We start from the raw sequence: 27,997 nt of genomic DNA, 5'->3' as shown, positions 1-27,997 counted from the left end.
ACCACCCGCCTCCTCCTTAACTGATGACGATTTTGCGAACTTCTTCACCAACAAAACTACAGCTATCAGCAGTCAGTTCTCAGCTCCACACACACAGGAACCCAGACCGACCCCTTCCATAGCCAATATCCCTCTGTCCTCCTTTTCTTCGCTAACCGAGGAAGAAGTATCTACACTTCTCCTCTCCAGTCACCCTACCACCTGCCCTCTTGACCCCATCCCCTCACACCTTCTACAAGCCATCTCTCCCACACTTCTACCATCACTCACACACATCATCAACTCATCCCTCCATACTGGCACCTTCCCTACAGCATTCAAGCAGGCTCGGGTTACTCCACTGCTCAAAAAACCAACGCTAAACACATCATTTGTAGAGAATTACAGACCTATCTCTCTCCTACCATTCATTGCGAAGACACTTGAAAGAGCTGTCTTCAACCAACTAACATCCTTCTTGTCTCTAAACAACCAGCTGGATGTCAACCAATCTGGCTTCAAGAAAGGGCACTCAACTGAGACTGCATTACTGTCAGTCACAGAAGCCCTACGGATCGCAAAAGCTGCTTCCAAATCTTCAGTCCTCATTCTCCTGGATCTGTCTGCTGCCTTCGACACTGTGAATCATCAGATCCTTCTGTCCACCCTCTCATCACTGGGCATCACAGGAACTTCACTCCACTGGTTTGAGTCCTATCTCACAGGTAGGTCCTTCAAGGTCGCATGGAGAGGTGAGGTATCCAGAGCACATCAGCTGACCACAGGTGTTCCCCAGGGTTCAGTTCTTGGTCCCCTCCTCTTCTCCATCTACACCACATCACTGGGACACATCATACAGGCACACGGTTTTTCCTACCACTGCTATGCTGATGACACGCAGCTCTTCCTCTCATTTCAACCAGATGATCCCACAGTAGCTGCACGGGTCTCAAGCTGTCTGGCGGACATCTCCACATGGATGAAGGAACATCACCTGCAGCTCAACCTGGCAAAGACTGAGCTTCTCGTCCTCCCTGCCAATCCGTCTCTACAGCACGACTTCACCATCCAGCTAGAGTCATCATTAATCACCCCATCAAGATCGGTCAGAAATCTTGGAGTAACGTTTGATGACCAGCTGACCTTCACTGATCACATTTCAAAGACAACTTGATCATGCAGGTTTGCACTGCACAACATCAGGAAGATCAGGCCTTTCCTAACTGAGCATGCAACGCAACTTATCGTCCAGGCCCTGGTCATCTCTAGGCTCGACTACTGCAATGCTCTTCTGGCTGGACTTCCAGCATGTGCAACCAAACCCCTACAGATGATCCAGAATGCTGCAGCTCGTCTTGTCTTCAACGAGCCCAAGAGGGCCCACGTCACTCCTCTGTTCACCTCTCTGCACTGGCTACCTCTCGCTGCTCGCATCAAGTTCAAGGCACTGACGCTTGCTTACAGATCTATCACAGGCTCAGCTCCCTCCTACTTTCACTCACTCCTACGAGTCTACATCCCTACCAGACACCTACGATCGGTCAACGAGCGACGTCTCGTGGTTCCATCACAGAAAGCCACAAAATCACTTTCCAGAACATTCTCATTCACAGTTCCATGCTGGTGGAACGCTCTCCCCACCCTCATCTGGAATGCAGAATCCCTTACAACATTCAAAAGACAGCTGAAAACCCATCTCTTCCGTGAGCACTTAACCTTATAAAAAAATAAAAATCCTTTCCCTTTGAAACATCACTTATCAGGCTTATGCTACTCTGAATAATACCTGAACTTCGTATTTTGAGCACTTCTTGCGTTGTTGTTGCTTTTGCCTCTTTATGATGACTCGCTGAATTTTTGTCCTAATTTGTAAGTTGCTTTGGACAAAGGCGTCTGCTAAATGACTAAATGTAATGTAAATGTAAGATGGCCACCACCCAAACAAACTTGGTTCAAGAGTGCTAAAGGACAATATCTACTTCTCCCTCAATCATCCTTCTGCAGTGTGTGAGGGTCTAGCTGCTCTTTTTAATAACAATCGATGAAATGTTTAGACCCTTACTGATAAGTAAATCTAGAGTGTGTCCACAATTGTGTGTGGGTCCATGTACATGCTGAGTCAGATCTGTCAAGAAGAGATGCTTAAATGAGAACACTAGTGTACTATTTATGAAGGCTATGTAACGACTGCGAGTATGAACCAAACACCGACTAATCTTCTTCCAGAAGATTAATTCAAACTCTCTGCTTCTCGCGAATGAAGGGGGAAGATTTGTTCAGAACGTCTCATGATCATCATCAATCTTGCCATCGGATCCGGCATCACCGGTCTGACTATTTAGAAGAGCCCCCAGCACTAACGAAATAACTGGTCAATGCTAGCTTTGTTGCCAAATACTGATTGGTTAAGAGAAAGACAGAGACCAAGGTCTCACACAAGAATCCTCACATTCCAGATTCAAATTACCCAACCCAGAGCCATGAATCATTCACAGTCTCCAGAAAGTCTGCGGAACAACGACTTTTATTGGTCAACTTTGATAGTTTGCAAGACGGATCGATACCAGCAGATGTTGCTGAACCCCCCACAACATTCCAGACCCCCTCCTCCTTAAGGACCTCTGAATGAACAAACCAGAATTCTTTTCTCTCTAAACCAGAAAACTGAGATTCTTCCTACAGTATACATAAAACTCATTCAGTAACAATTTTCAATGGACTTATAAACATCATACATCATTCTATGTGTTTCTACGATATATGTGTCCATTTTGTAGCGACAATGAGTATGAACCAAACACAGACTAATCTTCGTCCAGAATATTAATTCAAACTCTCTGCTTCTCGATGAACCAAGAGGAAGATTTGGTCAGGACTTCGTATCCTCATCAATCTTGTCACAGGATCCAGGCGCCAACCAGTCGGGCTATTTAAAAGAGCCCCCAGCACTAACACATAACTGGTCAAATGCTAGCTTTGTTGCCAAATTACTGATTGGTTAAGAGAAAGACAGAGACCAAGGTCTGACACAAGGGTCTTCACATCCCAGAGCCATAACTCACCCAGGCTCCAGAGAGTCTGTAACCAAAGACTTTTATTGGTTAACTGAAGAACTGGTCAACTTCGATAGTGTGCAAGACGGATCGATACCAGCAGATGTTGTTTTCCCCCACAACATTCCTGACCCCTTCCCCGTTGGGACCTCTGAACGAACAAACAGAGTCCGTTTCTCTCTAAACCAGAAAACTGAGATTTTTCCTACAGTATACATAAAACTCATTCAAGAACAATTTTCAATGGACTTACAATCAAACATGCAACTACATAACTCTATTTTGTGTCTGCAACTTATATGTGTGTTTAATATGCTTAGATACCATATAACTCATGTAATGTTATAACTGTTAGATGTTTGAATGAAAGTGTGTTGTGTTTCATATCAGTATGATCGTATGCTCTTGATTCAAAAGATGGCTTGATTGAAATCTGTGTAAAATGTTTCATATTCTTATAATACTGATCATTTCTAAACTGTGGCATCTGTTCTCTCTGTTAGTAAGGAAACCCCCCAGATAAGATAATTTACGATCAGAACTGAAAAGAACGCCACCTCCTAAAGTTAGCCAGTGTCTAATTGGCCAGAACTCATCCTTGGAGGTTGGACAACTTTGAGTTTAACCCTCTGAGGTCTGAGCTGTTTTCTGGGCCATGGAGGTGTTCTGACATGCACTGACATTTGTGTTTTTTTTCTGTTACTAGTGACATTTTCATGGCTAAAGTCTGATTACACTGTATTCAGCACAAACTCTGCTACAATAATATATCAGCAGCATGTATGTAAAAGTTTGTAGTTTTGAGATAATGACATTTATGCGTGGTTTGTGAAAATACAAAAAAAAATTCTCACTGAAATAAGGCCATGAAACCTGTTGATTTAAAAATCTCGCTTTCCCCTGTTGTTTAATTTCATGGAAACAGACACCAGTGATTTTGCCAAGAGATCTCTTATTTATTTGGGTTATAAAACATAGGAGGAAGAGACAATGGACCAAGCTAAGGTCTAATTCAGCTTCTCAGTCATCTTTCCTACATTTCCATCTCTTCCTGATTTTCGGACAAACAGGGCTTGGTTTTTATATCCCTGACCAAGGAAAAAACTAGATCACCATAGGAACACATACATTCAGCAGAAGAACATATGGTTTCCATTAACGTTGGAATGTATTCCCCTTATGCTATGCATATACATTTCAGTCCAGCAACACACTCAAGTCCAAAGTCTCCCAAAGTCTCTCCCACATATTCACAAAATACAATGAGTACAAATAATTATGAATGTATATAAAGAGTATAAAAGAGATACATAATACTACTGATTATGAATATTAATAAAAGGTAAAAAAGTAATAATAATACTAAAAACATTAAATGATGCAATTTGAGTCTTCAGTCCCTCCACTGGAACTACGGCCGTCAGTTCCACCATCATTCCCAGGTTGCGACCCTATAGAAGTGATAGTGAGGAGGAAAAGCAGACCAAGAAATAGAATAGAAGACAGAAGAATAGAAACAGAAAAGAAGAAAAACAAAACAAAACAAAGAACAAAATAACAAAGAACCCCAACCATGTTATGTCCCCGTACTATGTGTTAATTTAACATCTATGTGTAAGCATTTAAAAATGAACCCCAATCATCTAAGAAAAGAAAAACTAATAAGTCTTCTGCCAGTGCCTTGACTCGTTAATTACTTAACTCCTCAAGTTCCTGGCCAAAACAACAAACTAAAATAAACATTGATGTCAAAGGATCCTATCCCTTGGGGTTGAAAATCAATAGGCGGGTGTTCATTGTTTGTGAGGTTGTGTTTTGTAAGTAGTGTAGAATGTGTAAAATCTCTTATTTCACACAGAATTTCCCATTCTTGGATCTATCAATATGTCTCGTATTGAGAATAACTTACAACCATCTCTAATCAATGTCGATGGACTTGATTCCTGAAATGGAAGCAGAGAAATAATTAAACATTACTTCTTTATTCCCAATCTTTAAAGCTAATGGATGAACAGTGCTCAGTATCAGGCAATAAGCCGTCATTATCATCTTGTTCATTCACTAAGCAAGGTTTAACTTGTGACCAATGATACCATCTATCTGTTCCTACACCCTTCCCTTTAAGGCAAACACTTGTATCGGTTGTTAAGAGTATCTCATATGGTCCCTACCATCTAGGCTCTAAACCTTTCCTAACAATGCGTTTGACCATAACAAAACTGCCTAACTCAGGAATGTGTGGAATATCAGTAGTGGTATGTTTTTCATCCCATTGCTGTTGAGCTTCTCGCACTTTCTTATTATTGTCTTTGGTAGCTTTGTCCAGCATTGTTAGATAGCGTCGTAACTTCTCTTGGAACAAAGTAGAATCTCCTCCCGTTCCCGCAGGTGGCGGAGCATCAGGAGGTAGGACCATTGCTCTTCCAGTCATCAGTTCAAAAGGAGTTAGTCCTGTTACTCTGTTTGGAGTTGCTCTCAAGTTCCACAGAATAGCAGGTAATAACTTATGCCAACCTTGGCCAGTTTGCAGAATGGCTTTGGTAAGAGCGGTTTTCAACGATCTGTTCATTCGTTCTACCATGCCTGAGCTTTCCGGATGGTACGGAATGTGAAACTTCTGTTTGATCCCCATCAATTTCATTGCTTCCTTCATCAGTTTTCCAGTGAAGTGAGTTCCATTGTCAGAATCAATTTCATATGGAAGACCCCAGCGAGGAAAAACTTCTTCCACCATTACTCTTGCTGCCGCTTCAGCGGTGCAAGTTCTTGTAGGGAATGCTTCCACCCACCTAGTAAATCTGTCCATGATTACTAGAATGTATTGGTACCCTCCACTGGGTGATAAAGGTCCTGTGAAATCAATTTGGAGGTGTGTCCATGGACCTGTTGGTCTGGGTGCATGTGACATTCGCACCTTTACAGATTTTCCCACATTTGCTTTCATGCAAATTAAGCATCTTCTACAGTAATCATCAATGTCTCTCATCATTCGTGGCCACCACCACGTCTCGCTGATTTGAGCTTTCATTGCTTTTCCTCCAGCATGCACTTTTCCATGATACAGCTGCATTAGTTCTCTTCTTGTTCCAATCGGCATCACCACTTGTCCGGTTGGAATTCTCCAGATGCCTTGATCATCCTCTTTCGCTCCTGCTTTTATCCATTGTTCTTTCTCTTCATCTGTCTCTGTTTGATATGACAGAAGATGATGCTCAGGATTATCTTTGCTGTTTTCCTGTACCATGGTAACAGGAGTAAGAGGTAGTAGAGCTGCTTCTCTAGCTGCTGCATCTGCTGCCGCGTTTCCTTGACTTTCTTTGGACTTGTCTGATTGATGTGATTTTACTTTGATCACGGCTGCTTCTCTTGGTAAGTGACATGCTGCAATCAAGCGACGAATTATGGAAGCGTGTTGTATTTCGCTCCCGCTACTAGTGATAAGTCCACGTCTTTTCCACAGAGCAAGATAGTCATGGACCACGCCAAAAGCATAACGACTATCTGTGTAGATGTTGACTCGATCTCCTTCTGATAGTTCAAAAGCTTCCGTAAGTGCCGTGAGCTCAGCTACTTGTGCTGAAAATTGCCCAGGAAGAGCTCCTTTCTTCACAACAGTTCCATCAGCTTCCACTACAGCCCATCCAGTATGTCGTTTTCCATCAACGTAATAACTGGATCCATCAACCCATAACTCCTTATCTGGATTTTCAAGAGGGATTGGATTAACAGGACCATGGCTTTCCTCTTCTACTTGTTTTTCACACTCATGTGGTGTTCCCTCATGTGGTTCTAGCATCATTGTTGCAGGGTTAAGGGATGTGTCTCTGATTATTTCCACTCTCAAATCCTTGTTCAACAAAGTTGCTTCCCATTTTGCTCTTCTTGCGTCAGTTATGGTCTTGATGTTTGTGTTGTTCAACAACGTCACTATACTGTGTGGAGTGTGAAGTATGATAGTTTGTGCTCCTATCAAATTTTCCACAGCATCCACTGCCCATGTGGCACCATCGAGAGCTTGTATACATCGTGGTTGACCAATCATTGTGACAGGAATCTTTGTGGAAAAGTATCCAACTGGTCTGTATCGATCACCTGGTTTTTGACACAGTACTGCTGAGTAGGTCTCATTTCCCACCCTGGTCCACAAATGGAATGGCAATCGTCCATCGGGAAGTCCCAAGGCTGGGGCTGATGTCAGTTTCTCTTTCATAGATATAAATGCTTCCTCAGCTTCTGGTGTCCAGGTTATCTGCTCCACTCCAGGCTTTCCTCCCTTGTACAAGTCGATGAGAGGACTAGTGATGCTGGCAAAATCAGGTATATACTGGCGACAGTAGTTGAAAAGTCCCATCACCTTCCGTATTCCTGTAACTGTTAGAGGTTTTGGGAGTTTCCGTAATGCCTCTACACGCTCTGTTGTCATTCTCCTTCCCTCGACAGATATTTCTTGGCCCAAGTAGATAACCTTGGTTTTGGCCAACTGTGCTTTGTCGGGATTGACTTTGAATCCTCCTTTCCTAAGGGCTTGTAGGACAACATTCAGAGCAAATATATGGCTGTTTTCATCTGGGCTTGCAATCAACAAGTCATCAACATATTGGATGCAAACACTCCCTGAACTCTCAATTTCAGCTTTTCGCTCTGTTAAGAACTGATCCAAAGTTCTATGGAATACCACAGGAGATAGATTAAGTCCTTGTGGGAGTCTGTTCCAGACAAACTGTTTTGCCCCCACTGTGAAGGCCAATTTCTCTTGAGATCTTTCGTCAATAGGTATAGACCAGAAAGCCGACAGTACATCTAATACTGTGAAAATTCTTGCGTTTCCTGGAATATCATTCAGAATGGTGGCTGGATTGGCCACAATAGGATGCGGTTTTGGTGTTACACTGTTAAGTCTTGTGTAATCGATGGTTAATCTCCATGAGATATCCGATTTCTTGACAGGCCATACAGGACTATTAGTGGTTGATGAAGATTGTCTGATGATTCCTTCAGCTTCCAAGTCTGCCACTATCTCTTCCACAGCTTGTCTTGCTTCAGGTCGGATAGGGTATTGTTTATGAGGGGCATGTATCGGTCCCTCAATAACAACAGGGTCAATGTTGGCTTTACCGCAATCCAATTTGTGTTTAGCCCAAACATCTGGATATAAACTGCACAGAAGTCCCCACACACCATCTTTTCCCCAATCTCTGATAATTGGTTTTGCTGTACCAACAGACGTTAGATTACATGTGCGATCTTCGTGTGGTATTATTCCAGCTGTTGTAGCGATTTGACGACTGTCGGTAAATATGATTATGTTCAACAGTGGAAGAATGTCCATGCCAATAAGGCTTCCTTGTGAATTCGGCCCTACCCAGAAAGATGTCCATAAGACTTCATCTTCATGTATTTGCAAAGGAACTTGTATACTTTTGCAAAATTTAGTGATACCTCCTCCAACTCCTTCAACTTCCATAGTTTCATCTGTTGTAGGTAGGTTCAGATCTGTTATCGAAATCGCTGCTCCTGTGTCAACCAAAATGTCACATGGGTGGCCCCCTATCAATGCATTGACGAAAAGGCGATTGTCTCTTTTCTTACTAATACAGGGGGCCGCTGATTCCTATTGCGGATGCATAATTCCCTCTATGAGCTGACGGACTTGCGCTTCAGTCCACATCTTCCCTTGAGAGGTTTCATCATTTTTTTTCGCACTGACTTGTTTAAATGATGGACCTTGACCTTCTGCTCCACCTCCTTTAGCCCAACAATCTTTTATTGAGTGGCCACGCTTTCCACAGTTGGTGCAGAAAATCATCCTCTTCTTTGTGTCCATGTTGTATTGAGCTGTTGCCACTCCTCTTCGATTTGGCTTGTTTCCTTCTTCCTTGTTTGATCTCATAGCCATCTCTAAGCGCCCAGCCCATTGCAAAATCTGATCATATGTCTCACCTGGATTGACTCCAAGTGATAAGGCTTGTTGGTATTTTGTACTAAGTCCATCCACAAGTGTGTCAGTGAACTGTACATCATCTCTGTCAGGTTGTTTCTTAGCACAGAGAGCCCATCTCTCGTAAGCATTCCACTTACGCAGAGCATATTCATCTGGAGATTCATCATCCTTTTGCTTAATCAATGTCACTAATGTGAAAGGAATTTTTCCACTGCCCAAGATTTCTTGGATTTCTTTTCGAAACACATCTAATGCTTGCCAAAGACCCAGGGGTCGCCCCTGGTCATCAACCCACAAATTTATCCATTGGGCTGTGGTTATCGAAGCTGGCAAGCGTTCCCATCTGTCTCTTGGGATTTTAGCTTTCACAATGGTGTGTATGTCTTTTAATGTCATTTGATGTGCTTCAACCAGAGAGTCTAATTCTCGCCAAAACTCCGTGTTTGGATCTTGTCTCTTCAGAGGAGGCAAGGCTGTGAGAATGGCTTGACGTTCTCCTGGTGTGAATGGTCTCTCTTCTGTCATCATTTCAGATTGTAAGTCTTCCCTTTTAATAACAGGTGAAGAAAATTCAGGACCGATCTTGTCAACTGTGATCATGTCGTCATCTCTTGTCTCATCATCCCAGTCAGATCCATAATTACGAGCTGGTGTACATCGCAACATGTCTCTGTTTGGCTGGACTGATTTAGATCTTGTTATTACTGGAGCTGCTTGTGCAGATGCAATGTACATCTTGTCAACTGGACCTCCATTTGATCTCGAAGGTTGAGACTGTGTCACAGGTTTAGATGAACTTGTATATTGTTCAGGCAAAGCTGGATAGATTGGTTTATAAGGAGGAGGCGTTACTGTGGTTGCGGATTTCACTGGTAGTTGTGAATATTTTCTTTCCGCTTCAGTTATTATATTTGTCCAATCTGGATCAAACGAATCATCATTGGTTGTATTTTCTCCATCTGAACATTTAATAGACATGATTTTGTTCAACTTATTAAATGCTTCAATTTGAGGCTTCATTGCTTCAGCAAGTGGAACTGGACCGCCATTTATATCACAACAAATTCCACCTTGCTTTACAATCCAATGAGCTGCCAGTATTGGAAATGCTTGTGATTTTATCTTGTCTTTTTGAGACTCGAACCAGTGTAACTGTGCATCCATATTTGCATTTATGTCAAGTCCTTTTTTCAAAAGCTTAGCTTGTTTCTTGTTCTTTCTTTTAAGGTACCAAGCCGAAATTGTTCTGCTGTTACAGTCACTTTCTGCCATCTTGCAAAGTTACTTTGTGCTGCTCAGAACAGCAGGGATGTGTGTGTCTGTGAGTGTGTTTCTCTAAGGGTGGGGCTATGGTACTCTGCTTCTCTCTCGCTCTCTCTGTATATTATGTGTGTGTGCGCTCAGAACTGCAAGCCTATGTATGTGTGTGTATGCATATGTGCATGTATGTATGTGTGTGTGTGTGTGTCAGAGGCTACCCTTCTCCTCTCTCTCTCTCCCTCCCTTCTCCAAACTACAGTATGTGTGTGCATGAAGGTATGGAGCAAATTCTGAAGGGAGGGGCTGCCTCACTCTTTCTCCCTTTACAGAACAAAAGAAAATTTTATAGAAAAGTTAACTTCAATGTTTTTCAGTATTTTGTTTAGATTCCAGTTAACTCAAAACAATTTTTTTTATAATTTTTTTAAATATTTGTGGATTTTCTCTCAGATTAATTTCTTGTTTTCTTTTTCCTTTTTTTTTTTCTTTCTTTAAGCTTATTCTGATCAGTATCCTCAAATATTTGAACAGCTTTACGGTCAAAGTTGGAATGCACGCGATCCTAACTATTTTAACTCGTATTACTCCAGCGTGTTAATGTTTTAGAGTTTTTCCCTGCCATCGTTTTAAACAGACTCGCCACACTTAACCGCTCATGTCAATCGAGCTTTGCTTGTGTTTCACCTCCTCGCCTCGAGTACGAATCTTCCGTGTGTTGGATATATTTTAGAGATTACTCTGCCATCGTTTTAAACAGTCTCGCCATATTATCCAACCACCAATCAGTGACAACCAGCAAATAATAGTTTTACCGTCTTACAGCTAATTCTCCCAAATTTTTGACTAGATGGTCTTTTTTCTAAAAAAGATCCTTCTCAATCCCAGCATATCAAATAACTTTAGAGGTTTACTTTTCAGAGAACTTAAATAAGCCAAATTAAATTGAATTATTTATATTTTTTTATTATACTATGTTTTATATTCTTTGGCAAAACCACAGGCTCCTTAAACAACACAGTTCTTTTTAGCAGTTACAGTCATTGTCTCTAATCATCAGGCAGACTTAGAACTTTTATATAAAGGAAAAAGTCTTACCTTGAGACATTATTTCTGGATATACTATCCTGTTCTTCGTGACGCCAAATTGTTGATTTAAAAATCTCGCTTTCCCCTGTTGTTTAATTTCATGGAAACAGACACCAGTGATTTTGCCAAGAGATCTCTTATTTATTTGGGTTATAAAACATAGGAGGAAGAGACAATGGACCAAGCTAAGGTCTAATTCAGCTTCTCAGTCATCTTTCCTACATTTCCATCTCTTCCTGATTTTCGGACAAACAGGGCTTGGTTTTTATATCCCTGACCAAGGAAAAAACTACATCACCATAGGAACACATACATTCAGCAGAAGAACATATGGTTTCCATTAACGTTGGAATGTATTCCCCTTATGCTATGCATATACATTTCAGTCCAGCAACACACTCAAGTCCAAAGTCTCCCAAAGTCTCTCCCACATATTCACAAAATACAATGAGTACAAATAATTATGAATGTATATAAAGAGTATAAAAGAGATACATAATACTACTGATTATGAATATTAATAAAAGGTAAAAAAGTAATAATAATACTAAAAACATTAAATGATGAAATTTGAGTCTTCAAAACCCATACTGATTATTTCTTCACAAGACTTTTGAAAATTGTATGACATAGCCTAGAATATTTGCTCCAAAACTATGTGAAAATCACCCTGACTGCTCATTCAGATAAGACAATATATTGATTTAAAATTTCTAAGACGTGTTTTGTGTGACAAAGCCATATGCGAAGAGGCGTGATCATCTCATGAATATGTAAGCTTTTAACACCTGAGAAAGACAAAGACACTCCCCTAACTGCCCTATTAGGAGCGATCAGGCCCTGTCATTCAGAGCAACCTTGCACAAAGAATGAGGAGATTTAAAAAAGAATGGCTTTTAGATTGTTTGGATTTATTTACAGCACAACACAATCCAAAAATACAAATGACAAAAGAGCACATTGAAAACAATGATCCAAAGACAGCGACCTTTGTGCCATTCCTAAAAACATTGTACATACCTTTAATTTCCAAGGTGTTTGATTTTCACTTAACCATGTTCATGTACAGAGACTCATGTGAATGTTGAAGTCAGCAGGACTCAGTTGCATCTGGTCCCTGAAAGAAAAAAAAAAAAAAAAGAAAAAACTGTGAACATAATGATATCAAGAGAAACTATAGGGCTGCACGATTTTGGGAATCGATTTTAGATTTTTCTGGTTAAAATTTATTTTTAAAATTCACAGAATACACACACACACACACACGTTTCCAACAAGAACAACTACGCTAGAGAAAAATATATTGATTATCATATGTTACTTCAAATGTTTCCATTCGTTATGATGATATGAAATGAGATAATAGTAAAAACATAAAGCCTAATGTTTGGTGCATTTTTCCTTTCAAACGCAATCGCGCTCCAAAATATGATACATTAAAACCCACAGCGCGCTCCAAAATATGATACTCAAACCCACAGCGCTCCAAAATATGATACATTCAAATGCCATCGCGCTCCAAAATATTAAACATTATGGTTATACATATCTATGTTTGAGCAGATATCCACAAACAGTATTTATCAGGAAACACGGGTCTAAATAGTATAATATTCACCATATACAGTATCTAGCAACAGTTCAACTGCAATGTGAAGTTTATGCAACAATACCATAAACTAATAAGTAAGAATTTCTTACCTTACATCTTTCTTGTCTTCAAATCGCGTTCTTCTTCTTCTGGGGGTAAATCCAATGTAAGCTCAGACGTGTCTTCCAAACTCGACGAAAAGCAGAGACTTGTGAAGTGTTTTGGTGTTTTGTGTTTGAGGTAACGAGGGCGTTCGCGTCCCATGTGGAGATTTGCATGTGAATCTCTTTTGCGCGAGTGGGCGTGTCAAATTAAAAAGTAATTAGCAAGCGTTTGAGATACTGGACATCCTGTTGGTTTTATACAAATTACTTAAACAGAGAATATTTGTTTGCAGTTTGAATCCGATCATTTAAAAGTACACACTTAAATGTGTATGGCTCATAAATGTGTGAGAAGTATTCGCTGAGTTTTGTTTCAGTTTATAGACGTGCTCAAGAAAAAAAAGTTCACCGCGACGGAGAGGCAGAACGCACACCCTGTTTATTTTCTTTATTTTACAAAAGCACAATGTTTTGATTTGATTGTAAGTGGACACATACAAAAGTAGAAATATCACAGATAATTTTTTTATATTTCTTTTTTCTGTATAACCATAAATGACGGAGTAATTTAAGTATATGTTGCTGCTATGTGAAAAAAATCCAGCAAAACGCGTCGGCGCGTTTCTCGACCTCAGAGGGTTAAAATCTTAGACCCAAAACAAAGTTCTCGCTCTCTCGGCTCTCTAACTCTGCTCGTTCAAAATGTTCTGATAGAGAAGAGCTCTGCTCTCTCTGCTCTCTGCTCTCTGCACTCACCCCCAAGAAACGCTCTGCTACCACTCTCAAGAGAGATGGGCAGAAAAAGGATGAAGATCTCAATCAGACGAGTAACCATGTGAACGCGGAGACAAAGAACCCAAATTAAGATCAGAAGAACGGGTTCAACAGCTTTATTCAAGCCATCTTACTACTCTCGTCTAAGTTGTCTTTTCTTTTCTAAGTTTTCCTTTATTTTCCGTTGTGAGTCTCGGTTCTAAGTTAAGTTTTGCGACAAGATTTCGAGCCACGTTTCTTCTGCAAAACCAGCTTCAAACAAAGACTTTCATTCCGCCAGCACACCACGTGACTGGCCACCCCAGACCCAGGCACAAGGACACCAGCCAATGAACGGACCGGGAAAACCCCTTTCACGCCACAAAAGGGAATCCCCAAAAGCAAAGACAAGCAAGTATCTCCAGACTAAGAGCTGAACTGGTGTAGGGATATAAATTGAATAGCCTGTCTAAGAAACGATAGAAGGGTTAAATTAATGATGGATGGTTCGTTCCAGGTCATGTCTTATAAGTGCATAAACTTGGGATTTCATCATCTCACTCTTAAACTCACTCTTAAAACTGAATCTTTCCTTACTCTTTTCCTTCTGCAACTCGTATGAATGTGTGTGTGTGTGTGTGTTGGTGTTAGATATTAGTTTTATGTGTTAGTATATAATCAATAAAGTATTGTTTGTATTTGAACAAAGAGATTACTTGTTATCTGCTTATACATTTTATTTTTCTTGAACTTCGATCTAAGTTACCGATGCTTTTACCCGCGATTATTTCTTAATTTATTGTTAGCTGGGGATTAATTATTTCTTGGCCAGGAAGATATTATATTTCCTAGAGTTAATAACTGTTTATGCTTTCTGTTCATGGGATGAACTGATAGACTAATCATACAATTGATTCTGCTACAGTAAATTCTGAAAATAATAAAAAATAATTAAAATATTAATTATTGATCATAATCCGTTATGAATAATAATTAATTAGATTTATACGTGGGCGTATAAACGCTGCATGTTTGGTGGAGAATGCGGGCAGTTTAACCTAAAATTGTAAGCATATACGAAGTAATTTATCTGTTCATATTATGCGGATGAGGGATCCGAACCTCTGAGAGTTTGTGTGTGACGTATGGAGAGCGCGCCGTGCGCGCCCTGTTTGAATGAATGCTGCTTGAGTGAATACACCCAGAGCTGTTACTCTAGTCTGCCTCCCTTCCCATGTTATTTTAATTTAACTGCAGTAAAATAACCCAAGATATAAAATCTCACACAACAATAAGGTAAGAAATTGGGCGTATTCCCTAATCTCTGAAATACTTTGAGTATAGCTTACTGACGTCTGCGTGTTCCAGCGTCTTTCAAAGCTATATGTGTGTGTATCAACCAGAGTGCTTAATGAAATTATACTGCAGTAATTAAAATAACCATATAAGAACGAATATTCTCCTCACAGAGCGATGAGCGTGTTTCTAACGTTATATATCTGATTCACCGTGCGTGTTCCACGGCGACCAGTGATAAACATAGAAGCCTTATATATACTTGTCTTACTGGCAGTGCGAGTTCCACTGCTAAGACAAATATTCCCTTCAGTTAGTTTTATTTCTCAGGTTGTCAGTGCGCGTCCCACTACAATCCCCGTGAAAACTATAACTGTTAAGCTTAAAGCTTATCTGTTTGTGTCTGTTCAATGAATCCTCGTGTAACACTGTGCGTCCAAGTGTAACAGTTAAATTGAATAGTCATTTAAAGTCGTGTTCAAGTAAAGCTTGACATTGGAAACATAAACAACAGTTAAAACTGTTGTTTTTGTGTGCTCAGATAACATTGCACAGAGACGATCCGCCGAGATCGCTATTGTTCCATCTATTACAGTGCAAAGCTGTCAGAGAGAATAGAGGGCACCTTCCATCACAAAAACTGACAGTTTTATTGCTTTATGGCCCTCAAAGCCCCGCCCCCTTGACCGTGGGAATTTCCCACGCTAGCTCCTCCCACTTATGGGCTGTACAGTACACCGTGGGAATTTCCCACGCTAGCTCCTCCCACTTATGGGCTGTACAGTACACCGTGGGAAAATCGGATTTGTGTCACGCCTCCTTAGGGGTTGAACATTTGAAGCGTGGGAAAATTTCCCACGCTCAGTAGTTCTAAACAGTGTAAATTAAAACTTTAAAAAAAATGTACAATAAAGACATAGCCAGAGTGTGAGATCAGTGGTTTTTATTAAAGAAGACAGATGTACATTCATCACTTTCAAAACATCAATGAAATAAGTTAAAATTGTATTTTTCTCTAAAAGAGATATTAAAAAATGAGTTAGTGTTATTTAAAGATGTTAAAACATTAAAACAAGTTAAGAGTTTTTTAACTTTCAGACAGTATTTGTAAAACTTTTACATAAAACACAAACTAGTTTAAAAAGTGTTACGTTTTTACATACCCAGTTGTTAAAGACTCGGAGTTTAAAGATATATAAGTGGTTTGTTGTAGTGGAGCAAAGTGTAGAGCGTCCATTCAGTCCACAGGTCAGACAGAAATAAAGCAGTCTGAGGCCTACAGAGAGACACACACAAACCCCGCCCCTAGCCCCGCCCCAACAGATGTCACCGTGGGAAATTCCCACACCCCCCTTCAAGCTCCCAAATAGAAAACACGTCCGGTCAGCTCAGTAGCCAGACTTAAATGACCAAAGAAAACCGATGCAACGGCCCGGAGAGACCACACCCCCTAACACGCCCCTCTCAAAGCTCATAGGTTGTGTAAAATTAAGACACACCTCTCAAATGTCATTGGATGATACAAATGACATCACTCATAGGAATCCCCCTACCACAGCATCACAGTTAAGAGTTTAAAAAGCAGCGGAAACTTCAAGTGAAATACTAATTTGTTTTATCTATCGTTTTTATACCGTTTTTATGTAAACCACTTTAAACATCCATATGAAATGTGGTAAATAGTCACGGTTTCCAATATTTAATTGTCACAAAATTATTCTATAATTTTAAAAGTAGGCTATAGTCTCCTAGAGTTTTTAAGGCTCGCGCACTTATCATACCACACACACACACACACACACACACACACACACACACACACAGAGCGCCGCTATGTCTACCGAGGTGTTACGGGGCATATGGTAGCATCCTGCATATTTAATTTTTTCTCTTTTTGACGGAATTGTGTGAATTAGTTTTATTGCAGAGCTTATTTGAAGAGATGGGTCAAATTCGACATGTTTTTTTCTAGTCATACAAATCAGGTATCAGACTCCATACCACATGCAGAGATGAAGGGTTTCTTTGAAAATTAAGCGGGGAAAAAGGTGTTTTTAAAACGCATCGTATCGCAATCTTTAAAAGGAGTCATTTGAGTATTTCATTTGAGTACCCAACCGACGAAGGAGACACACCATCGAGCCAGCGCAATGTCTACAAATCATCATTATGGAGCAGAAGGAGACGAACGCTCTTTTGATTCCGAATTAGTGGAAATTCTTAACGATTTATGTGAGTATTTTTATCATAAATCATAACCTACAAAATTGAAAAGATATCTCAATAAATGCTTTTATTTTCAGATGATACATCATTCCCCGAAGGTGTCGCGCCAGGTGATTTTTTTCAAGGTACGAGGATATATTTTTGTCATGTCTTTTTTTAAATATTTACTATTTAATATTTGTTTTAAAGAAAAAACTACTTTCAACAGAAATCACAGACGACGCACCGGCTCATAGCTCCACCCAACCGCCGGACCCAGCCAATCAAATTTACGAAGACGTCACGCCCAATTCAACCCCTACAGCTGTGGTCTGTGCGGACACAGAGAGTACCGAAAGTCAAACCTCACGTCCAGTCGAAGAGGAGAATTCTCCCCGTTCGAGCCCGTCTTTGGATGAGGGAAACACCGGATCGATTAACATCATTGACGCTTCACACAGAGGGGTGAAACGTCTTCGGGAAATTTATGGAGAAGAATTAATCTATCCGGAGAGAGGTAAGGGAAAAAGAAAACTATTTGGTCTAATCTTTTATATTTTTTATTCGTTGAATTTTTTTAATTAACTGAATATTGTTTTTAGAAGAAAACAGTACATCTGTTACATCGACAACTGGAGGAAAGAAACGATTCGAGAAATATTCTCCCGAGAGTCCGAATACGGATGAATACGGTAAGATTTCTTGTTTCATTAGACTATATTTTATCTATATTAAATAATTCATATAATATATATTTTTTTATTTTTTATTTTTTTTCCTTTAGAAGAAATCCCCTCTTCTCCAGAAAGAGGGGCAGAGGTGTTTTTGGCTTCTCAGCAATCGGTACTGAACGGCATCAGTTCGGAACGGGACTTATCAGAAAGCAGTGATGAAGACAACCGGAGGTTTAGTCCTCTGTACAACACGGCAGATCTCTGTGGATTGAGTTATGCCACTTTACGGAGTGCAAACAGAAGCTTCCAACGTGTTATCGAAATCGCCACACTACCTCTCACTTACCACCAGACAGCGGATATAGTTTCAGGAGCGCAGAGCGGTATTACGGACCTTCTACATAGAGTCATTGATACACAGAATCAACACACCGCCGATTTAAGAAGTGCGGTGGAATTTTTCGGTGTTTGCCAAGACCGTGTGTTGGAAGAAAACAGACAGTTGCGCAACACGGTCTTATCACTTCAGCAAAACCTTTTGGAGGTGAGGAATGATCATTCATTGTTAATTACTGTACTGTCCCTAATATCTGAAAGATTACATATTATTCAGAGACAATCGAGGGACAGGCCTACATAAAATGATGATTGACTAGTTTTTTAAAAAAACATTTCACTGTTATTGTTTTAAAATCGTTTGGCTGTTATTGTTTTTTATCTAACTGTGTGAGATTTTGTATTTGTGTTTCAGTTTTTAAAATCTATTTCTCTGTTATTGTTTTTTATCTAGAGGTGTGTGTATGGGTGATTATGTTTTACTAATACCCTACATTTTATGATGTATACCTATTAAAAACATTGTGATGTATATTTAATGGCATCCTTCTGTTTCACACAATTTTAAAAATAAAAAACATATCAAAATGTTTCCTAAAAGACAGAGAACCGACTCAGAGTGTGATGATATAACTCGCTCAAGATCGAGAGGTACGTCTGAGAATAACGAGAGACTGAATATTTTAATACGTCAACAGTTAAGAGGTCTAAATAGTAGTGTTTTGTCTAATACGGAGAGATTGGATAATATTATAATCGACCAGCATCACTGGATAGACCCGACCGGGGATGATGGAGATGAGAGCGCACAGACAGGTGGTACACTAGGGACATCTCAAACGCGACCTACGGAGTTAAGTCGTGCGGAGATAGATGCTCTGATGACTGATGGTGGTGTTGTTCGGGGTTTCACGATAACACCACGACCGCGTTTTAACGGTGTAGAGTTACAGAGATCGTTAGATCTCAGACAAATACAGACCACCGATTTTGTAGAATATAATTCACGCCTCCATAATATCCTAAACGAGGTGGTTGACCTTTCACATCAGCTGGCGGGCGAGACGGGGTTCATAAACATAGCGCTTGCAGGAGAAAGTTTGCCGGGGTCAGTAAATGCAGTATTAACACCTGATAACAACCACGATGCTTCATTATTCATAAATCAGATTGAGCAAGTTGCTCAGAGTAATGCTGATGTGGCTAGTGACTCGACCCTAGCATTACAAATCTCAATTGTGAGAGATAAAACAGGAGGGGGAAGAAGAAAGATCAATCACCTAGCTATCAGCGAGAGTATCAGTAGGAATAAAATGCATTTATTTAGCCCCATTAATATCGATAATGAAATGTGTTTGAGCTACTGTCTAGCATATTTCCTCAATCCAGATTTCACAGATCAAGAGTTACACACACCTGCGATGGAGATTCACACGGGATGTGGTTTTATGGCACACGAGCAGATAGCTCTCCATAATTTGTCGGTTTTCGAAAATAAATTAGACATAAAAATTGTAGTTTTTTATAGAGACTGTTCTGGCAAGGTGGTTGTGTACAAAAACACAGACGAATTACACCCAAAGACAGTCCATCTATTTCTGCACGAAGGACATTTTCATCTAATAAAAAATTTAACCGGATTTATTGGAAGCTCGTACGTGTGTGAATACTGCTTCAAGGGCCATAAAGACAGAAAAACACACGAATGTCAGTTTGTTTGCAAAATATGTATGACATCTGAATGTCGCTCGTATGCGAGCAGAACAAGACAGTGTGCAGAATGTCTGAGATTCTGTAAAAACAACTTCTGTTACGAAACACATAAAAAATCACAAACCCCCGGCGAGAGATCTCAGTGTGAATCTGTGAGATTCTGCTCAAAATGCCATGCCGTTTATAGAGCGCCCTCTGGTGGTGAAAAAATAAAACCTCACAAATGCTGTCCAGAGTATTGTGTACATTGTTACGAGATTTTGACGAACGACGGTGGTCACGAATGTTACATTCAGCCTCTAAAACCTGAACCCAAAGATAAAAAATATGTTTATTATGATTTTGAAACATTCGTTCAAGATGGGAGACACATAGCAAATTATGTTTACGCAATGACAGAGACAGGCGAGACGTTTGAAGCTGCGGGGCTAGATTGTGTGGCTCTTTTGATTAAACACTTCAGACGCCCAAAATATACAGGATACACGTTTATTGCACATAACTCGTCCGGTTTTGATGCATATTTACTCCTTAATTATCTTGTCGGGGAGGGTTTGACGCCAAAAGTTATTATGCAGGGATGTAGAATTCTATACATGTATGATACTGTGTTTAAACAACGTTTCATCGACTCATGGCAATTTATCCCCTTTAAACTAGCTAACATACCCAAGGCCCTTAACTTAGATACACAGGAGAAGGGTTATTTTCCGCACCTTTTCAATAAACCAGAAAATGGAGAATATACCGGTCCCTATCCTGCAAAAGAGTTTTACGGTTATGAGACAATGAGTAAAGCCGAGCGTGTCAGATTTGACACTTGGTACGCAGATGTATCGAATGATATCTTTGACTTCAAAAAGGAGATCGCTTTTTACTGTAGGAATGATGTAATTATTCTACGAAAAGCCTGCAAATGTTACAGAGACGAATTTATAAATTTCACAAACATCGATCCATTCAAATCAATCACATTACCAGGTGTGTGTATGAAAACTTTCAAAACAAATTTTCTCTCGCGCGACACACTGGCTCTAACACACAGCCACGCCTATATTAATCAACACAAGACGTTTTCAAACGTATCTATCCAATGGCTTGAGTATGTCAAATTGAGTCAAAACGTGGAGATAGAACATGTAGTAAACATTGGCGAACGTGCGGTGGGGCCATATCACCTAGATGGTTATTATGAGGATGATAATGGGACAAAGATAGCCTTGGAATTCCTAGGGTGCTTTTTTCACGGTCACGATTGCAGATTTAAGGCAGAAGAAATTCAACCTTTATCGAAAGTGTGTTTTGGGGATCTCAGAAGGCAGTCGGATGCAAAACTAGAAACCCTGCGAAAAGTTTATGGATTGCGCGTTATTGTTATGTGGGAATGCGAATGGGAGGGGCTGAAACAGACAGACCGTGATGTCATGCGGTTCATGTCATCTTACGAAACACACGAGAGGCTGAGAGCTCGAGATGCTCTATACGGCGGTAGAACCAATGCGTACAAGTTGTATCACAAAACAGCTGAAAATGAGAGAATCGACTATTATGATTTCACATCGTTATACCCTTTCGTCCAGGCTACTAAAACGTATCCTATAGGTCATCCTAAAATTATATTCAAGGACTTTGAAGCGATAGAGAACTACTTTGGGCTAATAAAGGCCGAAGTTCTTCCTCCGCGGGGATTGTATCATCCAGTACTGCCTTACAGGTGCGCTGGTAAGCTAATGTTTCCTCTATGTAAGACTTGTGCAGAGAATCAGATTCAGGATACACAATGCTGCCATACAGAGGCTGAGAGATGTATTACAGGCACATGGGTGACCGTTGAACTCCAGAAAGCTATTCAACACGGATATTGCGTAATAAAAATACATGAAGTCTGGCATTTCCCAGACACGTCCGATACATTATTCACCGAATATGTTAAAACATTCCTTAAACTGAAACAGGAAGCGTCGGGGTATCCGTCCGATGTAGTGACAGAGACAGAAAAACAATCTTACGTAGCTGATTACCTGGATAAGGAAGGGATCCAGTTAGATCCGTCTAAAATAATAAAAAATCCAGCAAAAAGATCCATTGCTAAGCTCATCTTGAATACACTTTGGGGTAGGTTTTGTCTGAGATCTCACCTTGCACACAGTGAACTCCTGGCAGACCCAGAAGAGTTCACTCAGCATCTCTTTAACCACGCCCACGTAATACATCATTTCTCTTTCGTATCTGATTCAGTGGCTTTGATTCAGTCGAGTAGTGCACCGCAAGACCCATCTCCCACGCGGGATGTAAATCTTTTGGTAGGCGCTTTCACGACTTGTTACGGGCGACTCGAGTTGTATAATCTTCTAGATAAATTACGGGAGAGAGTGATTTATGCCGACACAGACAGCGTGATTTTTGTATCAAAAACCGGTGATTGGATTCCTGAGACAGGATCTTATCTCGGTCAGCTGACGAGCGAGTTAGATTCTGGTCAGCATATAATCCAATTCGTTTCCTCGGGTCCTAAATCTTATGCATTTAAGACATCCGATGGTCGTTCATGTCTCAAAGCTAAAGGCATCACGTTAACAGCAGAGAATGGTGAAATAGTTACGCTACAGAGTCTGACCGATCTTGTGCGAGGTTATGTCGAAAGAGGTGTCAGATTACACCTGTCCGCAAAAACAAACACCATTACACGGAATAAGAGGAGATTCACATTACACAACAGGTCAAATGTGAAAAAATTCTCCGTGGTGTATGATAAGCGGGTACTCCAACCAGATTATACTACCTTACCTTACGGATTCTAGTAATATATTTTAAAAATGTGTGAAACAGATGTGTTTGACTGCAGACTGCAACATCCTTTTTCGGCAATCGTAGCCGGTCCAAGTGGTTCTGGGAAGACTTTTTTTGTAAAGAATCTAATGTATAATTCAGAGAAAATGTCCTCTGTCAAGTTTGACAATTTTGTCTATGTGTATACATCCTGGCAGCCAATGTATGATGAAATGTTACATGCTTTTGATATTAAATTCATTGAAGGTATACCAAAGAAATTGGATGACGAATCATTATTTCCTCCTGGCAAAACATCTATACTCATCATGGATGATGTTATGATTCAAGCTGCTTCTAACGCTGAAGTCGAAAATGTGTTTACGCGCCTAGTTCATCACATGAAGATTAGCTGTTTGCTATTAATACAGAATCTGTTTTTCCAGGGTAAATCTACCAGAACAATCGGGTTAAATACAAATTATTTAATTATATTTAAAAATCCTCGAGATAAACAACAAATAGGCGTTTTAGGTCGTCAAATGTTTCCGGGTAATGCACAATTTTTTATCGAAGCGTATCAAGATGCAACCGAACGGCCTTACAGCTATTTTTTGATCGATTATAAACCACAGACACCAGAAAAATACCGACTCAGAACGGATTTACTGTCAGACTACCCGGTGGTGTACGTCCCGAGGTGAAAATGAGCACAAGGCTTTCCAGAAATCTCTATCTCTTAAAGTTATTATACAAGAGCTCACCCAAGCAGAGACGTGTTATTCTGCATTCAGCCCCCGATGAGCTAATATTAGCTCTATGTGAACTGGCTCTCAATATTCTGCATGGCAAGGTCCCTCTAACTGCGAAACAGCACGGGGCTTTAAAAAGAAGGAAAAACGAGATAAAGTACGTTGCAAATAAAAATATTAATATCACCAGGAAGAGACGTATGATTAATCAAAAGGGCGGTTTTCTGCTTCCCCTACTCAGCGTAGCACTTCCCTTTATAACTAGCCTCATAACTAGAAACTGAATCTGAAGAGAAAAATGCAACACACCGAGAAATTGTATCTAGTGCCAAAACAACAGTTGGATAGACTAAGAACTGCACCGGTTCGTGAGAATATTCATGCGTTTGTGGAGAATGATTTGGATTCATCTATTAGAGATATACTACAGAGGCATGATTTGAACACTTACGAAAAATCCAAGCTCTACACTAATGTTTTACAACGATTCTTAAATGTGGTAAAACACGGTGATATGGAAAGTAACAGTCTAACTCTTACATTACCGGAACATGCGACACCTAGCCCCTCCCACACCCCCGAGGTTAGTATTGATGACGTCAGTGATGACCCAATCTTCTCAGAAGTTTTAAACAACGTTCCTCAGAGAAGCTTGAAAAATGTAAAATATATTATGGATAAAATGTCCAAAGCCAAACACTTGTCTTCATGGACTGTTGATGGAGAATTTGTCTATAAAGGGAGAATCATTCCCGGATCCCATATATTTGATCTGGTAAAGAGCGTAACATCACCACGGATGATGCATGACAATCGACGCCCTGCCGGCTGGTACGAGTTTCTGGATGCATTTGCAACATTAAATATTCCTCATTCGACTGTAACCAATCATAATGTAAGACGGTTGCTTGAATCACTTAAAAGGAAAACACACATGGATGACTTTGGTAGTGCACCTACTAAGTCTTTGAAAAAACGCCACACACACACACACGCACACGCCTCTGATGAAAACGTATTTAACTCGCCCAGCGTAGATGCAGAACAATGGATGAATTTTTAACAACTATATGTAATGGTTGTTATGTTTGTTTGTTTTTTTACAAAATATTATCATGTGTGAGATTTTCATTATGTGTATTTGTGTTTTAGTTTTTTAATCTATCCATGTTATTGCACAACATATTGTATATAACGTCCATGTATGTTGTGTTATTGTTTTGATGTCAAATAAAAGAAAAAACGAAATTATCCACCTGATTACGAGTCATTTATTCATTACATATTCTTTATTTATTCGTTACAGAGGAATTAATAAGACTGGAACATTTTACCAGACTGTACACACTGGATACATTTTAATCTTTTACTATCACAGACTATGGGTTTTATTTTTTTCACAAAAAGAGAGACCATAACATCATTTCTTAATAGATTATCGTTATGGTAAAATTTCATTATATCTTCATACTTAACACCTCGTGAAATATGATAGAGAAAAAAGACACAATGCTCCCCGCAGGTGACAGATGTAAAATCTTGGACTTGTCTGGTAGAATGATGAACTTGGGTAGAATTGTTTTTTAGAAAGTAGAGAATAGATGGAGGGAAAAAATCTGAATCCGGAGGATTCCCGAAGCTGTCAAAAAAACATCCGACCCCGTTTCGATCCATGTACAATGCTAACCAATGGCGACCCGGTTCGTCCGATCGATCCGTATTACAAATTAATAGAGCTGGAAGATCTATCAACGGTTCTTTGGGGAGATGATCGCTAGCGTATACTCCTAAAAAATTTACATTACACGTAATGTTGTCCATAATTCCAGTTAGCTCCACAGTGTTCATTTCAAGTCGTTTAGTAGTGTTCTGCCAACACCTGTCTCCGATTTGATATTTCAAGAAGAGCATCATACGTAGCGTAAATCAAAATGTTTACTGTGTTTTGTAGAGGCTCTCTAAAACGTGCTTCTAACCTAATATTCCCTGATCTAATCAGTGACACATGCTGCGAACACTCTTCATCAGGAGTAAGATTATAGGCAAACAGTGTGTAGCCGTTGAGAAAATCCTCCCTGTCTATGGCCAAAGACTGGTTCTTCAGATGTCTCCCCGTGGCGGTAACCAGCTGATAATATTCTCTTACAGCATTTCCTAAATTAAATTGTGGCTGAAACGGCCTATTTGGGACATGAGCTCCGTCAGAGGTGAGATTTAAATATTCAAGATTAAAGTGTTTAAATGCAAATGGGATTTTTTCGAACGAGCCAGTAAAAGCATCATTATCCGTCAATGCTATAATGATGGATTTTGGTAAAGTCCCGAGGAAGAGGTTTTCATGATTTGAGACGCGAGATCCAGCGGGAATACTAAAATTCTTGACACAGACTCTATCGAAAGCATACTTGGCTGTGGCCGACAGTAAAGCTTGAGCATGACCCAAACGCACCGAAGGGGAGACAGACACTCTTTTGATAAAGAGAGAAGCGGAGATTATTTTTAGTTTATAATCGATCGCGTCCCCGCGCATAAGACAGAATTCATCTTTTGCTCTAGTTAAACGAATACGAATATCTACACCGTTCAATAGTAATTTCGGCTGAAAAAATATATCGCTGTGTATCGGAGCCAGTAGCTCAACAACATTGCTCCCGTCTGTAAACGCAGCTCTTTTTGTCAGTCCTGTATTTGCACCTGCCGGATCCGTAGCGTCCATATGGCCGGCTGTATCTTTGTAAAACAGTCCAGCTGAAAAGTTATTCTCTAGGGTATCTTTTCCATAATTAATGAGCATCTCCAAAATACACCTGTACGGATACGTGCTGGATGATTGTGACACTAGCCGATCTCCTAACGAAACATCCACCTGCGAGAAAATCGTTGAAGCCGGGTAATTAATCAGCGCCACGGGAGCTCCTTGCGGTACATCATTTCCATCTGGCAGAGTTATTTTAACCCGAGTGTATAGCAATGTGTTATTCAGATCAGTGTAGTCTTCACCAGTCCCTGCGATGAAAAATTCAATCGGAGAAGAATCATTAATCGCTGACACGGGAGGGATCTCCACATAAGTGTTTTTCTCAATAGCTGTTTGAGTTAAAGGCAGGGTAAAAATATCCAATTCTGATTTGATACATTCGTCTGACATGGCATGAATCAACGACATGGTTTAGAAGATAGTGTTGGTTCGTCTTTTCAAACTTGTAGATCTTTTCACACGCTTCGTGCGGCTTCTTGCTCTGCTTTTTACAACTGGGCGTTTCTTAGTGACGCGTCTAGTCTTCTTTATACCGTGACCACGCCCCCTCCTCATACGGGTCCCCGGTGGTCTTAAGCCTCTACGCATGACCATAAGACCGTGACCCCTCTGTCCCTGATCACTGTTATCATTATTAAATGACTTTGACAAGGCACTGGTAACTACATCACTTACTATATTTTTTGCCGCAGCTTTTATGTGTGGCTTTGCTATACTGAAACCCCTTCTTAGAAACGGTATCGCCATACGATATAATCCACGAAATAGACCCCCGATCCCTGATGCAAAGCCGGCCCCATACATAACACCGCTTCCGGCATAGCCCGGCATCCCATGTCCTGTTTGGGCCTGATAATATGATATGTAACGGTGGGGGTCATACGGATTGAGATAAGCCATTTTAAAACAAATGTTTTCTCACTGGTCTAAAGTGCAGCTTCGTCACAACTTTTCCGTAGGTGAATCGTACGTCTTTATTCTGATCGTCTTTAATCTCGATGCCGATATCTGATATGTTGTTTTTATTAAGACGGACGTAATGAGACTTGTCGTACCTGACACTCACTGCTTTGTTAGTGATCGGTTCAATATGTATCGTCTCTAATAATGGAACATACGCGTCACCGACTGCTTGATATTCTATTATATCTATGTATACAAATAGAGTGTAAAATCCTCCAGTAATATCAGCCTGATGTGGTGCGTATGTGCGCACGTCTTCGTGTTCATCCGAACTGTTTACATTTTCTATAGGAACACCGGTTTTTAATCCTAGAATAACGGCTAGCTTTCCATAAAACGTTAGTGATGCTCTCTGAGCTGCTTTCAGAAATATCTTATTCTTTATATTATCGTAGCCGAGCTGAACCCGTGATGGAAGAGTTGCGTTTATCTCTTTGAGTAATACTGAAATATCCTCAAAATAGCCGTATTTTATATTATTATGATTCGTAGATATTTTTAAGGCTTTCCGGAAAGTTTGAATATTAAGATCCCCCCGGAGTTTGGTACGTTCATCGTCATTCAAGCATTGTTCACATTCAATAATAAAACCAGCGTCTTCCTCGTTGAAAGTATGCCAAGTTTTTGGATAGTGAAACTCAACCAGAGCCACTTCCCATATTCCTTTTAAATGTATTGCCTTTGCCAATCTGGTTCTGTAATTAGATATGGTATTCTGTGGGTAAACATGGCCGGATGCATTGCACGGGAGTGTGACGTAGAAT

The 27,997-nt window shown here is 40.2% G+C and overlaps 1 protein-coding gene across 1 annotated transcript; it reads left to right on the top strand.

The window, feature by feature from the left end:
- Nucleotides 1-16,924: 16,924 nt before the first annotated feature.
- On the top strand, nucleotides 16,925-18,700 carry LOC309494681 (uncharacterized protein; the record flags this gene model as incomplete). Its single annotated transcript, XM_082164095.1, has 6 exons — nucleotides 16,925-17,295; nucleotides 17,367-17,414; nucleotides 17,498-17,785; nucleotides 17,871-17,960; nucleotides 18,053-18,185; nucleotides 18,694-18,700. Exons 1-6 carry the CDS (start codon nucleotides 17,214-17,216, stop codon nucleotides 18,698-18,700), a joined length of 648 nt encoding a protein of 215 aa, XP_082020221.1. The 5' UTR covers nucleotides 16,925-17,213.
- Nucleotides 18,701-27,997: the final 9,297 nt, after the last annotated feature.

Source organism: Leuciscus leuciscus, assembly GCF_965113295.1.
Source record: "Leuciscus leuciscus genome assembly, chromosome: 3".
NCBI classification, from domain to species: domain Eukaryota; kingdom Metazoa; phylum Chordata; class Actinopteri; order Cypriniformes; family Leuciscidae; genus Leuciscus; species Leuciscus leuciscus.
Note: the sequence above shows the minus strand (reverse complement) of the source record. Positions and strands in the feature narration are given on the sequence as shown.